General features: G+C 38.7%; 1 protein-coding gene across 1 annotated transcript in view; it reads right to left on the bottom strand.

The window, feature by feature from the left end:
• The window catches only part of CPB2 (carboxypeptidase B2), a 28,867-nt gene extending 16,350 nt beyond the window's left edge, over positions 1-12,517 (bottom strand). Inside the window, 4 exon segments of the mRNA XM_067563133.1 lie at positions 3,342-3,450; positions 3,554-3,678; positions 7,606-7,681; positions 12,366-12,517. Coding sequence (XP_067419234.1) covers positions 3,342-3,450; positions 3,554-3,678; positions 7,606-7,681; positions 12,366-12,517 — 462 coding nt within the window.
• Between the last annotated feature and the right edge of the window lie 2,743 nt (positions 12,518-15,260).

The following is a 15,260-nucleotide window of genomic DNA, read 5'->3' as shown; positions in this document are numbered from 1 at the left end:
GTATTTTAATATAGTTTTTTGTGTGGAATATAAATATACAGTATAACCTGTACAAGGGATTATCCTTATTAGGAGTTTAATTTATCACTCATTTAAGGCCAATTTTATAAAGCTGAAAACATTTATGAGCCCAATCAGCTGGGAGGAAAAAATTAATCAGAAAAATGTAAATGGTAATTGGGAATCATCTAAGAACACCTTGCTAGATGCCCAAAAAACTATAGTCCCACAATTGAGGGAGAAAGACATGCTGATTAAAAGACTGACCTAGTTTAGAGGGGAAATGAAGGCAGCTATAAAAAAATAAAAACAAAATATATAACAAATGGAAGAAAAGGGAATTTGATAATAATGAATATAAATCTGAAGTTAGGAATTGTAGAGAATTGATAAGAGAAGCAGGGACACAGGGAGATAGTTCTAACCAGCGGAGTTAAGGACAATATATTAGGAACAAAAAGAAACCTCACAATGGTATTGATCCATTACTAGATGGAAATGGTAGAATTATCAATAATAATGCAGAAAAGGCAGAAGTGTTCAATACATATTTCTGTTCTGTATTTGGAGAAAAAAGCAGATGATATAGTCTCATCACATGGTGATGATAACACTTTTTCAATTCCACTAGTATCTCTGGAGGATGTTAAACAGAAGTTTCTAAAGTTAGACATTTTTAAATCAGCAGATCCAGAAAATTTGCAAGAGTTTTAAAAGAGCTGACTGAGGAGCTGGACTGTTAATGTTGATTTTCAATAAGTCTTGGAGAACAGGGGAAGTTCCAGAAAATGGGAAGAAAGCTAATGCTGTCCCAATTTTTAAAAAGGGTAAACAGGATTTTCTGGGTAATTATAGGCCTGTCAGCCTCACATCAATCCTGTGCAAGATAATGAAGAGGATGATATGGGACTCAATTAATAAAAAATTAAAGGAGGGTAATGTAATTAATGCAAGTCAATTTAGGCTTATGAAAAACAGATCCTGTCAAACTAACTTGATATCTTGTTTTGATGAGATTACAAGTTTGACTGATAAAGGTAATAATGTTAATGTAATATACTTAGACTTCTGTAAGCCATTTGACTTGGTACCACATGACACTTTGAATAAATATCTAGAATGATATAAATTTAATATGACACACATTAAATGGATTAAAAACTGTCTAGCTGATAGGTCTGAAAACGTAATTATAAATGGGGAACTGTCATCATACAGGTGTGTTTCCATTGGGGTTCCACAAGGATAGGTTTTTGGCCCTACGCTATTTAACATTTTTATAATTGACCTGGAACAAGAGATAAAATCATCACTGATTAAATTTGCAGATGACACCAAAACTGTGGGAGTGCTAAATAATGAAGAGGGCAGGTCACTGATTTAGAGGGATCTGGATCGCTTGGTAAACTATTAGCAAGCAAACAATACATCTTACTACAGCTAACTGTAAATGTATACATCAAGGAACAAAGAATGCAGACCATACTTACAGGTTGGGGGACTCTATTCTGGGAAGCAGTGACTCTGAAAAGGATTTGGGGGTTGTGGAGGATAATCAGCTGAACATGAGCTTCTAGTGTGATGCGCTGGCAAAAAGAGCTAATGCAATGCACAGACAGGGGAAACTTGAGTAGGAGTAGAGAGGTTATTTTACCTCTGTATTTGGCTCTGGTGTGACCACTGTTAGAATAATGTGTCTAGTTCTGGTGCTCACAATTCAAGAAGGACATTGATAAATTGGAGAAGGTTCAGAGAAGAGCTACAAAAACAATTAAAGGATTAGAAAACATGCCTTATAGTAATAGATTGAAAGACCTCAATCTATTTAGTTTAACAAAGAGAAGGTTAAGGGGTGACTTGATTATAGTCTATAAGTATCTACATGGGAAACAAATATTTAATAATAGACTCTCAGTATAACAAAGAAAGGTATAACATGATCCAATGTCTGGAAGTTGAAGCAAGACAAATTCAGATGGAAATAAGGTGTAAAGTTTTAACAGTGAGGGTAATTAACCATTGGAACTATTCACCAAGGGTGGTGGTGGATTCTCCATCACTGACAATTTTTTAATTAAGAATGGATGTTTTTCTATCAGATATGATCTAGGAATTATTTTGGGGAAGTTTTATGGCCTGTGGTACACAGAAGGTCAGATTAGATGATCTCAGTGGTTACTTAGCATCTATGAATCTATAAATGGGTGTCTTGCTACTGATTTCAGTGGGCACTGGATCAAACCTAGGCTACCTGTCTTAAGAGAACACCCTAATGTATCCCCAAATTTAGTCATTATACACAATTCAATTCCATCTTTACTAATGACCACCTGTGTTAAGTAACCACTTTTAATCCGGCCTTGATAATTGCCACTGCATTTTAAGAGTGGTAGGCGGAAGACGCACACCCTAATTTTTCAAAAAGTGGCACATTTTGGTGATATACTTTAAACAGGTTGACAGTTTCTTCCTTGCTGGCTCATATCCATTTAGGATTCAGCAAAACAGAATAATCTGTAGAGTATTCAGTTTACAGTATATTGTCCTGCTTCTCATGAGTCCTAAGTGAAAATAATTAGAACTGTATAAAATAATTACAGAAATCACAAATGGAAAATTAGAGATGTAAAACACCCATCAGGTCATCTCGTATATCTTTTTGCATCAGCAAGAAATAAAAGATATTAAGCAAGAAAGAAAATCATATTCCTTTCTTTGCATTTTCCCTGACCTTGCTTTTAATGAGTTTCATACATTATTCTTACTAAAGACTTCTTTGGAGTGAACAGTAATCCAATCCTTTTTAAGACAATTTGGACAGACATACACAGCTGCACTATGCAGAGTGCCTTTTAGGTAAACTGCAGAATTGTGCATTAGAATTAAGTTGTCAGAAGCCACTAAAGTTATGATTGTAGACTTAGGGTGAGCATTTACCTGAAATCTAAAATGTCTTGGCCAAATTCCAATTTAGGTAATTATATTGCACCTATCTCAAATTCCTCCTGTGTTTCAGCTGGAGAAGATACTATTCACTTCCTGCCCTACACAGATGTGTGTTATATTGCTGCGTTGGTATCTGCATTTCACTGGTGGGTGAAGTGGTTCCTGTGTGTGTGTTTAGTAAGGTGCTGAGATCCTTCTTTATTAAAGGTACTATATTAATAAGAACTATTATTAGTTAATACAGATGTAATTGTTTCCCCTGTGGATCTGTAATGTGACAGTCCATATCACAAACAGACAGTCCATATCACCATCACCAAATTAAATTCAATCCCTTGTTAATGCAACAACAATAAATGCATATAGGATCACAAGAAAAATATAACATATCTTACTTCATTCAGAGAGTGATATTGTTCATAGTAGGATGCAGAACTGCGGGGATTGACTGTGTCATTGGCAGTTTGGTTTTTTATAAGTCCTTGAACATTGTCCATCAAAACTCTGAACAACAAACAAAGAGTATAAACCACTTTTAAATGGCAGTGTCACCCATTGGCTTGAATTTCTGATTTCATATCTTCAGATCAAGAAATAAGAATCATACTTGTATCTGATGGTGGATCGGTTTAGCTCAGATTTCACGTCATTTATATTGGACACATTAACATAGAAATGGACTTCTTTGTTTTTCATAATGTTTTCAGGTGAATCAGGTTTCCAGAGAACAACCTACAATGTTTGTCAGAACAATTTTTTTCCCAAGGAAAGAAAAAATACTTTAACATTTAGTAAACATTCTGAACACAATTAAAACACAATACATATCTTCAATCTACTAGGTCATATGTGGGAAGCAATTTTATGTTTCATGTGTTGTGATGTCACATCATACCATTGCTGAAAATGAAAAGTGTATATATGTAAGAAATGTTTATAATAGCTGCATATACATTCATAAATCACGAACAAAGGCAGGAACATCACCTTTACTGAGATAATATTACTGGTTTAATATATCTGTTTAGTCGGTTATTATAATTCAAATCCTCAAGTCTATTAAGGTTTATTTTCCTGAAGGTATTTGGGGAATTAATTCAGCTCAGACTGGTCTTCGCAGTTATTGTATTCAGTGATTACTTTGATTATAAACAAACCAAATGCCAGAAGGGATTTCAAATAAATCCAGATGAAGCAACAATATAAAGGGGCCTAGAGAGATTAGAAATGGGCAGAAAATAAAATTAAATTCATTTTAGTAAAATTCAAGTTAGTAAAATGAAAGCTAATGAAAGAAAATAACCTGAAACCTAGATATTCAGGGGGTGGTTGAAACGTGGGAATCAATAAGGTTGAAAAGACTGAGGGGTGATAGCGGGCAGCAAATTAGACATGAATTTATAATGTGAAAAAAGGCTAATGCAATTCTTTTGCTGCATACTCAAAGTCAACATGTCACGGAGTAGATAGATGAGTTATTTTTTCCTTGCGTCTGGTGTAACTACACTTTGAATACTGTATTCATTTTGGTGCACCAGACAGGACTATGTTAATACAAACTAGGTTCTTTTTAGTTTACACCAGCAGTATCCATATGGGGCAATTAGTGCCCAACATTTTGGTATGATCTGCAATTCATATCTCCATAGTCTGCACTGCAGTGCAGTGTAGATATATAGCCTTTGGAACAACCAACAGAGAGACAGCCCCTGGAGAATTTATTCTAAATTTTAAACAAGATTAAGGGCCAGATTCCTGAAGGTACCTAGTTGCCTCTTTAGATGCTTGTGTCTACCATTAGAGGTCAGTGACATTCTCAAAACTACTGCTCGGTTTCTGCCTAACCCTGTAGGTACCTACGTTGCAGCTGGCGGACCCGCACAAAACTGCTTTCATCCTGAAGGCACCCCAGAGCTAATGAGCTGCTTGGAGACCTAGCGCAAGCTAAAGCCCTAGCAGTCCCCAAGCGGGATTCTCAAGCTGTGTGTTTCTTGCCTATCTTGCCAGCAGGGTCTGATCCCATGGCCATGTTCATAGTACACCTTCAGTTTCAATAGGTATTTTTGTTTTTATATTAGAAGATGAAAAGCAGTGGTCAGTCTATCTTCTATATACCCCATTCATTACTAAAGATAGTTCTGTCTATAGTTAAGCTTGCCTAATACTTTTCATTATAACACCTGTTTTCCACTGCATTTGCTTATAACTTTGCCAAATTGGCCTACTACATTGGGGTGAAATTTTCCATGCCACGTGACAGCCTCTGGCTAATGTTTATTTTTTAAGTTTCAGCTAAAACAGCTCAGCTGTTTCTGAGAACAAGAATTCATTGTTTTGCCCATGTTACAGATGTTTAATTAAGAAGCTTTAGTGCCCTCATGTTTTGGAGCAGGTACTTGAAATTTGGCAGGAGGTTGACCTTTGTATCAAGGATGTGCCTTTTGACGTCCCCATAAAAATCCACCCAAATGTGGCCAAGTTATAACCCTCTGAAAAATCTCAGTTCACATGTGATCAGTAGTGACTGGCAGGAAAATTCGCTAAACACTCCACCTTCTCTGAGCATGCTTCAACCAAGGACTGCAGGAGCTGAGCAAGACTTTCCCTTTGTGATGCTGGAAATCAAATGCCAGCTCTAGCCAAGGCCATAGGTGTTAGCTAAGAACTGACAAACTCATAGCTGGAAACCAAAGCAGCTCACCTGTGTGTTAATTTTGTTCAAAAGAGGTATTAGTCTTATAAGAATGTATGTAGTGTTTAGACTCTGTGAAATGCTTGTAAGTTGCTGCATGCATTAATCTCACTTGTAACATCTGTATTCCACGCTAAAAGGTAAAAGAGAAGTTTGTTTTATAATTGTAAAACTTGTGAGCTCAGATGGGAAGAGTGGTTCCTCCACCCATCAAGAAGTTCTATCAAGACTTAATGAGCCATCTAGGACAAAAAGCTTTGTTGATTGCTCCAGCCACCCATGAAGAAGTTACACCCAGGAGCCCGCATCCCATTGATTTAAACTCTGGGGGAAGGTCATATAGAGATTCTCATAAGGAAAAAATGGTGATCTCTTTACTATTTGAATTTTCACAGGGCCAGAAACACTAAACTAAGGCAGGGATACTCCAGAGTCATCCTTGAGTCACATTTCAAATTGATAAATTACAACATCTCTGCCATCTTTAGGAATCATAAGTGGTAACTCATTTGTGTGTATATGTTTGCTTGCTTTAACCTGGAAATAACTCTCAATTTCTTTTTCCTAGTTATTAAACCTTTAGATAGTTTATTACAAGATTGGCTACAGGCGTTGTCTTTGGTGCAGCATTTAGGGTACCAACTGATCTTGGGTAAGTGACTGGTCTTTTGGGACTGAAAGCAACCTGAATAGAGTATTTTGTGATTTTTGGTGTAAGTGACCATTTATCACTAAATCCAGTTTGCCTGGGTGGCAAGATAGACTGAAGAGCCTAAGGGGACTCTCTGTGACTCCATAGAAAGACTGTTATAGTGATCCAGGAGTTCACATTTGTTACTGGGTAGGTGAAATCTAATTATAGAACACACCACCAGTTTGGGGGGTCTGCCCTGTTTTTGACAGTCTGCCCTGAGGTTGGCATTCTCAGTCATGAGCCACTCCACAGTGTGACACGCTTTATTTACTCTTCCTAGCTTCTGTAGGTCTCTGTGGCACCGGGCACTGGAACTGCATGCAGGGAGATTGCCTCTCCACACTGGAATGAAGAGTGAGAGAAGAAGGGGACTTAAGGTGGCCAGAGAGAGAGGAGCGGGGAGGGTGATGCAGAGCTAGAGGGTGGGAGGCAGCAGAGCGGGAGGGAGACAGGATCTGGTATGCAGGAGGTGGATAGGAGCAGTTGGTGAGGGAGATAAGAAGCTGTGGTGGAGGGACAGGAAGACTATGGGGGCAACAGGAGTCAGGGGAGCAAGTGGGACCGACAGGCTATGGACACGGGCAGTTAAAGGCTCTGGTGATCTGGGACAAATCATCAGGGATCCTGTTAACAATGCTGATGGGGGAAATGGTTTATGCTTTTCATTACAGGGTGCTGACTTCAAACAAAAATGTGATGAAATAGTGGGGGAAGTGCTTTTGAAGAAATATGGATGCTTTATTTTAATTAAATGCTTTTTCCTCTAATGGCAGATGGAAATCACAAAATCCTGCTGGTATTCTAAGACATTATTAGTTATAGATAAACTGATTCTAATCATGTAAACTCTGTCTTAGTGAAAAACCACCAAATACTGTAAAATCCAATCCTGCGTGTCAGGTTCCTATAAGTCATACAGTTAGAAATTGCATTGGCCTAAACTCCTGGGACTTCCTGGCAAATGATTTTACCAGCCATCACATGTCAGTACTTCATCTTTGTTTTGTTGCTGCTAATGTACAAAATCAATTACATAGTTCTGAAATCGGTTGCTTGATATAATATGATAAAATGTTATCAATCAATGGAATCTGCTCATTTAAATCGGTAGACATTCGAATGATGGAAATAAAGCATCTATTGAGCTCCTACAAACTAAAAAATATATATAACATAAAAGAATGAAAGAGTGGGCTAAATCTTCCTCCCAATGGAATGGCACTGGTGTACCTGAGAGCAGAATTTGGCCGACACTTTACAGAGAACAAATTACCTCAAAGTTGGTTGTTAAATTCTGAAGAAATTCAGCTTGTCTGTCTGATCGTGGGAGAGCCCACAAAACTTGATCACTGAAAAAAAAAAAAAGACATTTAGAAAAAGCAAAGGCTTGAGTGTGCACCTGGGAACATTTCATATTGTTGTGCAAACCTGAACAGTCTGGCTCAGGCCTGGTCTACCCTTACCGTGAAATTTGGCAGCAGTCGACGGGAGATACGCAAGCTACGTAGACTTCCTAAATTCTAATGAGTGCGGCGTCCCCACTATGCTGTGCCGATGGGAAACACCTTCCCGTCAATGCAGCATTACTCTTTTTCCAGGGGTGGATTTATTAAGTTGATTTCTGGATCGATTGAGTGCATCTCTACTTCCACTCAATTGATCCCAAAGAATCAATCCATCAGCGGCATATTTGAAGGCGTACCCTCAGTTTCTTGAATGCACCATTATAAGGGAGTTAGGAGAAGTTTGAAATAGTATGAGTGTATCAGAGATGCCAAGGGTTGGCTGTCCTTAAGACTGAGATTTACAGCCCCAAAGAGTGAGACTTTCCAGGTGGTGTGTTAGGTCATTGTTTAAGACAGAGACTCTCATCTTTGGTCCTTGGCAACATCCAATAGTCCAGGTTTTTATTCCAACCAGCACTTAATAGTTGTTTTAAAATGTACATGGCTTAATATAACATATGAAACACTTAAATGTCCTAATTCATACTAAAATCTAGGGCATGTGAAAATTCTATATGCAATGCAAACCAGTGGATTTTAATACAAACTATTATTTGCTGGTTGGACCAAAAACCTGGATGGTTGGAGATCCCTGAGGACATGAATGTGTCCAGTGTGATTTATATTTTGATCTGCATTTTGCAGAACACGCCATCTTTCTATGAAGTCCTGCTTGTTTTCTGGGTGAACTCAGATATTTTTGATCGTCAAGTATTCACACACCCCCACAACCCACCCCCACATAGCCTTCTCTTGCCTCCCATGCGTGTATAGAATGTGGGCTTATAGTCTCTATGGTTACCGCAGTAGACAAGTTTGGAAAGCAGCTTTCCAAGCTCTAAGCCTGTCGTCTCTTGCAATGCCTGAGTAAAAAATGTTTAAAAACTTTATATATTTACTCAAAATGAGTGAGATAAGCTTAGGAATGTGTGTGAGAGTGAGATAGCATGCTAATGAGTGAGACTTGGCGTGTTTAGTGTAGGTGGGTAGGGGGAGCAGGGAGAGGAGCCTGTGCAGATCTGAGCCCCATTTCCATTTTCTTGGAGGGGAAGCGGTGACCCAAAAAACCATATGGAGTTGATGGCAATGCATGAAGCAAGCTCTTGAAGGATGACTGACAACACCATTTCTGAAGATTGCCCATAAAACAAAACTGCCAGGGCTCTCAAAACACGTATTTTTAGTCTGTGGATCATGATTGTCACAACCCATTGCTGTAATTGATTTCTAGCTGTGACCTGACCGAGGCTAGTGACCAAATGATTTATCATTTCTGCTTTTAGCTGTGCTCCACGCAATCGCTGTTGTTTCTCAGGCAGAACCAACACAATGTGCCAGCCTTTTTTCTCCCTTCACTATCATACGACAGAGCAACAAACAGCAATCGGAGTTATGCAGCATTGGCTATTTGCCCACTTCTTAGGGCATGTGCACTACATAGCTTGTGACTGGGCTTGTTTTGAAAAGGAGTTGTCTCCTGATGCTACTATCTACCATGGAGGTTATCTTTATGAAGGGTGCCTGAACCGGGCAGCCTCATGTGACATCTTCACGTAGTTTCCATTGCTCACTATAGTGAAAAGAATTATAATGAAGTGACTATTGTGTATTCATATAACTGTCTTCTGTTGGATGGAATCAGAACTGCTCAGTTGAATGTTATAGGCATTAAATTAGCCAACGGTTAAAAGAGATTTTCCTATGGCTTTTGTTGAAGGGGCCTGTGCTTATGGAGTGGAAGGATTTGAATTCTGTCCTTACTGCTATTGTGAAATTTGAGATTCCATGGTGTGCAGCCTGGAGACACTTGTGAAGCCCTACTGATAGATTTGAAGGACAGGAACTGAAAAGTCCTATCCTAGACCCTCTCTGATCTGGCTTCTGTCCCTTGCCTGTAACAGAAACCACACTCACCATGGTCTCTAATGTCCTCTTCCTAACCAAATCTGGAACCAATACTCCATCCTCATTCTCCTTGATGAGTCAGCTACCTTTTACATCATCGAACATGCTTTTCTTCTTGAAATCCTGTCCTCCCTTGACTTCTATAACTTTGTCCTCTCCTGGTTCTCCTCCTACCTCTGTAATTGCTTTTCAGTGTGTTTATCAGAGGATCCTTCTCCTCCCCACTCCAGCTTTATATGTGTGTTCCCAGAGCTATGTCCCTGGTCCTCTTCTCATTCTCCTCTACACTTTAGCTCTGGGTAATCTCATCCACAAAGACAAATTCAGCTACCATTTTTATGCTGACAACTCACAGATCTCTCTCTACTATGCACTGGTCTCCTTCTGTCCAAATTAAATTTCAGCCTGTCTCTTTGACATCTCCTTGTGGATGTCCAATTGACAACCCAAGCTCAAAACAGAGCTCTTTATCTCCCCCCCCAAGTCTATGCCCACTATCTCTTTTCTCGGTAATTGTGGATAACACCACCAGCCTGCCTGTCATTTGGATTTGTAACCTGGGTGTCATCTTTGACTCAGACCTCTCTCTAAGTCCTCATATCTAGTCTATGTCTAAATCTTGCAGATTCTTTCTGTATAACATCTCTGTGATACAGCCTTTCCTATCAATCTACACAGCTAAAGTTCCCATCCATGTTTCAATTATTGCAACATCCTTTTCTCTGGTCTTGATAAATGCAATATTGCCCAACTCATATCTGTTCATCGTGCTGACCACTATGTTCTCACTGTATTCTTGTACTGCCTCATCAGTCAGTCCGTATCCATGTGTTGTTACTTGTCTTCTACACAGATAAAACTCTCTTTTTGTTCTGTGTTTATACGGTGCCTAACACAAAGGAATCCTGGTGTACAGCTAGGCTGTTGGGAACTGTGGTAATACAAATAGTAAATAAGAATAACAGGTGGCCAGGGATTTGTTACAGCTTCTTTCTGGCAGGCATGAGTGTCCTTAATCTCACCCAGTGTGTGTCTAGCTTTCCTCCACTACTCATGGCTTGTATTTTTGACACATATAATTGTCCCTTGTGACTAGGAATCAAGATATTTCATGACACTGAAGAACAGAGTTATGAACAATGGAGTCTGTTCCCCCTCACACACTTTTTAGATGCGCTCTAAGACAGTCCCGGCCCTCTCTCTTTCCTAAAACAGTCCAGTGAGATGGACACATTTCCAGTGTTACCAATTCTCAAAATCTTATCACTAGTCTTGCAATATTTAGCCTTTTTCTTAAAGGTTCAGCTGCTGGAATCATGTTACAGCCTTTGTGGTTACAGAGAAAAGCTTGACAATGCAATCCCTAAATGCTCCAACATCAGTAGTCACATAAAAATAACCCAAATTGCATTAGTTTTAAAATCTCACATTTTTTCAGCCAATATCAATGTTTTCATGGGGCCTGACTCATGATTTTTGAACAGTTGGGGTTGGCAATACTGCATTTCTGTGGATTAGGTCAAATCTTAACTAATCTGTTTAAACATTAAAGACAAAGCTTCAATTGGTGTAAACTGGTGTAGCTCCATTGACTTCATCCTAAAGGTTATTTTAATGAGCCTATTCACTTCCTTCCCTATTTATCCCATTGTGTGTAACCAGTGCTAATCTGTATTTAGGTTACTATTGGAAAATATGATTACAATACAAGGCAAGAAAAACAATCTTGTCTTTAGGGCACAAGACTAGGAGTCAGGAGATCTGGATCTAGCTTCTATCCCCAGTTCTGCCACTAACTTTTAGCGTGAACCTGAGTAAGTCACATAATGAGAGTGTTATGGGGTTTAATTCATTAATATATGTGTAGTGGTTTGATATCTGTGATGGGGGTGCTATTTAATCATGATTATTTTTGTTATTGGGTTTGCTTAATACAGATGCAAGTTGTATTATCTTTGTATCTCCACATAACACAGTGTTTCAGGTTTTAAAACCAACTGAATAGTAGAAAATATAATCTCTTTGTCTGTTTTTGTTTCTGGCATATGTTTTCATGTTTTTAATAGAGCTTTTTGGTTTCAGGCCATTTCTGAGGTTTATCAATAGGTAACAATAAAGCTGCTTCTAAGATGTCATACATGGATGAAATGGTTATTCGAAAATGAATTAAGACAGAAAAAGCAATAATAAAAACTCTTTTAGAAAGAAAACAGATTGTTAGCACTTTCAGAAATGGTTTCCATTTCTACTTCAAGAAGTAATTCGTTTAAGGCCTTGTTTTAAGGCAAATGAAGCAAATTATTTTCCCCCATTAAGCTTAAGTATGCCATTTAACGGCATTCCAGAACACCGACTGAACAGAATTGATTTGCACTTAGACCAAAATGGATAGTTTTAATATGATTAAAAACGTAAAATTTATGGTTACAAAGGAGACATATATTAATTTCATTGCCCATGTCTTCTATAGATTATATTGACATACATCCAATTACAAATATAATAAATTACCTTAGATCTTTGTCAAATGTTTGTTTATACCAATAGGAGATATCATGGTTCAGACAGATAGGCTTCCATACCCACACCCACTAAAATACAAATAGCACCAGGAGCGTGTTACCTTTGAAGAGTAAAGACATGCTTCTGCTGAATGCAGATAGCGAGGGTGACAACTAGGAGGTAAAACTTCATCTTGACAGTATCTGCCATGAAATCAAGTGCAATTAGAGAAGCCAAGGGTTCAGAACCCACACTATTGATTTAAAAAACCATTATTTGAAGAGTGGTTAAAATTTAATACTGTCTCTCTTCTCCATCCCCTGCTTCTTGTGACTGAGTCAATGTGACTTAATTCCTGTGGGAGATTCTGTTCATATTGATGAAGCAAATACTAGAAGGGACATGGTACATTTTAATCATTTTCATATTGACGAGTCACTTTGTCTTCTGAGCTTTTAAATCATTTTATTGTGACTACAAAACTCAGGACTAAACAAAAAACCACACTGATGCCTAAGTTATTGATGTTATTATTCTATACAGCATACAGGAAATCATGGTCTAATGTGAAGCAGGGTTGGTGCTCTCAGTTCCAACAGAAGCAGATGGATATACATGTTATTCTCTCACTACTTGACATCAGGGTTGGAACATATCTCCCAGGCCTGCTTCAGCCACAGCTGGCATTGCCCACTTTTGGTGTTGCGTTGGCCAACTCCAGCAGAGTAGGGACTGTGGCCCACTTGCATTGCTGCACCCCCTCTCAGGTGAGACTTTCCATTGCTGAGCCCCAAAGCCTGGATTTTTCCACTGGAGGAAGCCAGGTAGTGAATCAGGCCCTAGAGGTTTAGCTTTGTGATGGGAGTACTAACTGTTTTGCACAGGATTCCTCCTTGTCTATAATCCAGAGAGGAGCACTGGTGCTTTCTGCTTTTAGGTCCAGTGAGACTGAGATAGAAAAGTGTAGAAACAATAGTGCTTCAAATGAAAATTAAGGTCCCAAAACTTTTCCCATTTCTCTCTTAATTGCTGCATGTAATATTTGGAGTAAGGTAGGTGACGATAAAGGGGTGAAGCCCCTGAGGATCAATGTCTAGTGATCACAGCAGGGGATAGATTTTGGAGTTACATTCTCAGCTTTGCTACTGGTTTGCTATATGACCTTGGACAGTTCATTTACCTTCTCTGTGCCTAAGTTTACCTATACAAATATGTCTAATAATCTTTACCTGCTTCAAAGGAATGATGTGAACCTTAATTCATTAATGTTTGCACAGTGCTTTAAGATCTTCAGATGAAAGCTGCTACAGAAGTGCACAGCATTATTTAAACAAAAACAGTTGAGTCTTTTCAACTAAGGACGTTTCTTGAATGTATCATAAGACAAATAATGGATCATGGCACAGCCAAAAATGATGATAAGCCAAAGGAAAAATACCTCTAATGTTTCAGTAAAAATACATGAATCCTCAAAGATCCTGAATCACAAAAGAAAGACAAGATTGGTTGTGCAGGACATAGGAAATAAAAAAGAATTGCTACACTGACACCCACGATTGCCTAGATTTCAAAGTCCCTTTTTTATCTTTTCTAAACTTTATACAAATAAATATCAGCTTCTAGTAAGGTGTGCAAACAATTCTCAGATAAGGAAGCAGTGAGCTCTCTGCTACAGTGCTTGATTTTTAAACCAAGGATTCTAGTGTTCTTCTGTCACAAGAAAAGCCACCTGCTTCACTGAGACCAGATCTCCAGAAGGCTCTGGATAAATCAAAGATTTATCTTTAGAAATAACTATTTTTTTCTTCATTTTAAAATGTGTAGAAAAGTAGAACATTAAAGATTGGCGCAATCTGAAGACTGAGCTTCAAATCACATGACAATGTTGTAGGGAACCTAGGAAATAATGTATTATAGTGTTCCAGATTATTAATTTATGGAGTTAGCTGATTGATTAATTGATAAAAGCGCCCATCACCACAGATTCTAGTCATTGTATAAGTTATAGAAACAAAAACTTATTGGACAATAAACATGAAAGAGTCTTATTTCACTTTGAAACCAGAGTTCCTCACATACACACACAAACCTCATCCCAAAGTCACTCCCAAGTAGGCAAAACATTAATTTGTTTCACAAGATTCACTTGACAATTGAATGTCTTGTTGCTATCTGTCACGGTTACTAGGGTAACTGTACCTCTAACCCTCCTGGTCTTTTCAAGTGCACCCTCCTCAAGTCTCAGGCCTTAAGATGTCTCCTCTCTCTTGGGATAGAAACAGCCCTGGGCTGCTGCAGTGACCTATGCTCACCCCTGACTATGTCAGCAGGTCTGATTTATCTCAATGTCTGCGGTGCTGTTCGCACCAGGAGCAATGCAAGGGGTAACTAGTAATGCATTAGAGTCAAAACATTTAAGAGAAAATAGATCTCCCTAAGCCTTGCCATCCCTGGGATCTGGGGAAAGCCCAGCTTCTTCAGAGACCCTGTCTGTGTCAGTCTGTGACAACTGGCCTTCCCCTTTCTCTCCTGAGAAGGTATTTTTAACTGTTTTGTGTTCTTTTGATCTCTTAACTACCAGTCTGGAAAAACAAGGCTTGCATCTGTATTGGCCACACGCTACAGGGTCCCCAAAGCTATTAGCTTTCCCCATGGTCTTTGAAGTCTGTCATTGCTTATCCAGATCTATTGCGTTGCTTTCCTGCTTATCACCTAACAACTCCCACTGAGTTAAATCAATATAGGCATATAATAAACGTTCCACTAGCCTCGTCTAGTTTTACAGTCTGCCTCAGTAACAAGACCACATACAGCATTCATGACATTATTACAGGTCAGTATTCTTAGATCATATCAAGAAGGGAAATCTGATCCATTTTGAGATGAATCTGTGATAGAGGCTGTGCCTTCATGCTCATTAGTATAGAATTTGGTCTGGAGCGTGGTGCCTCCCTCTGCTTGGCATTCTCAGCTGCACACCCTCAAATCTTTCAGCCCTGTGGTTATGGTACTCAGC

This window comes from Emydura macquarii, unplaced genomic scaffold, assembly GCF_026122565.2.
Source record: "Emydura macquarii macquarii isolate MOO-44397 ecotype Brisbane River unplaced genomic scaffold, CSIRO-AGI_Emac_v2 contig_2473, whole genome shotgun sequence".
NCBI classification, from domain to species: Eukaryota; Metazoa; Chordata; order Testudines; family Chelidae; genus Emydura; species Emydura macquarii.
Note: the sequence above shows the minus strand (reverse complement) of the source record. Positions and strands in the feature narration are given on the sequence as shown.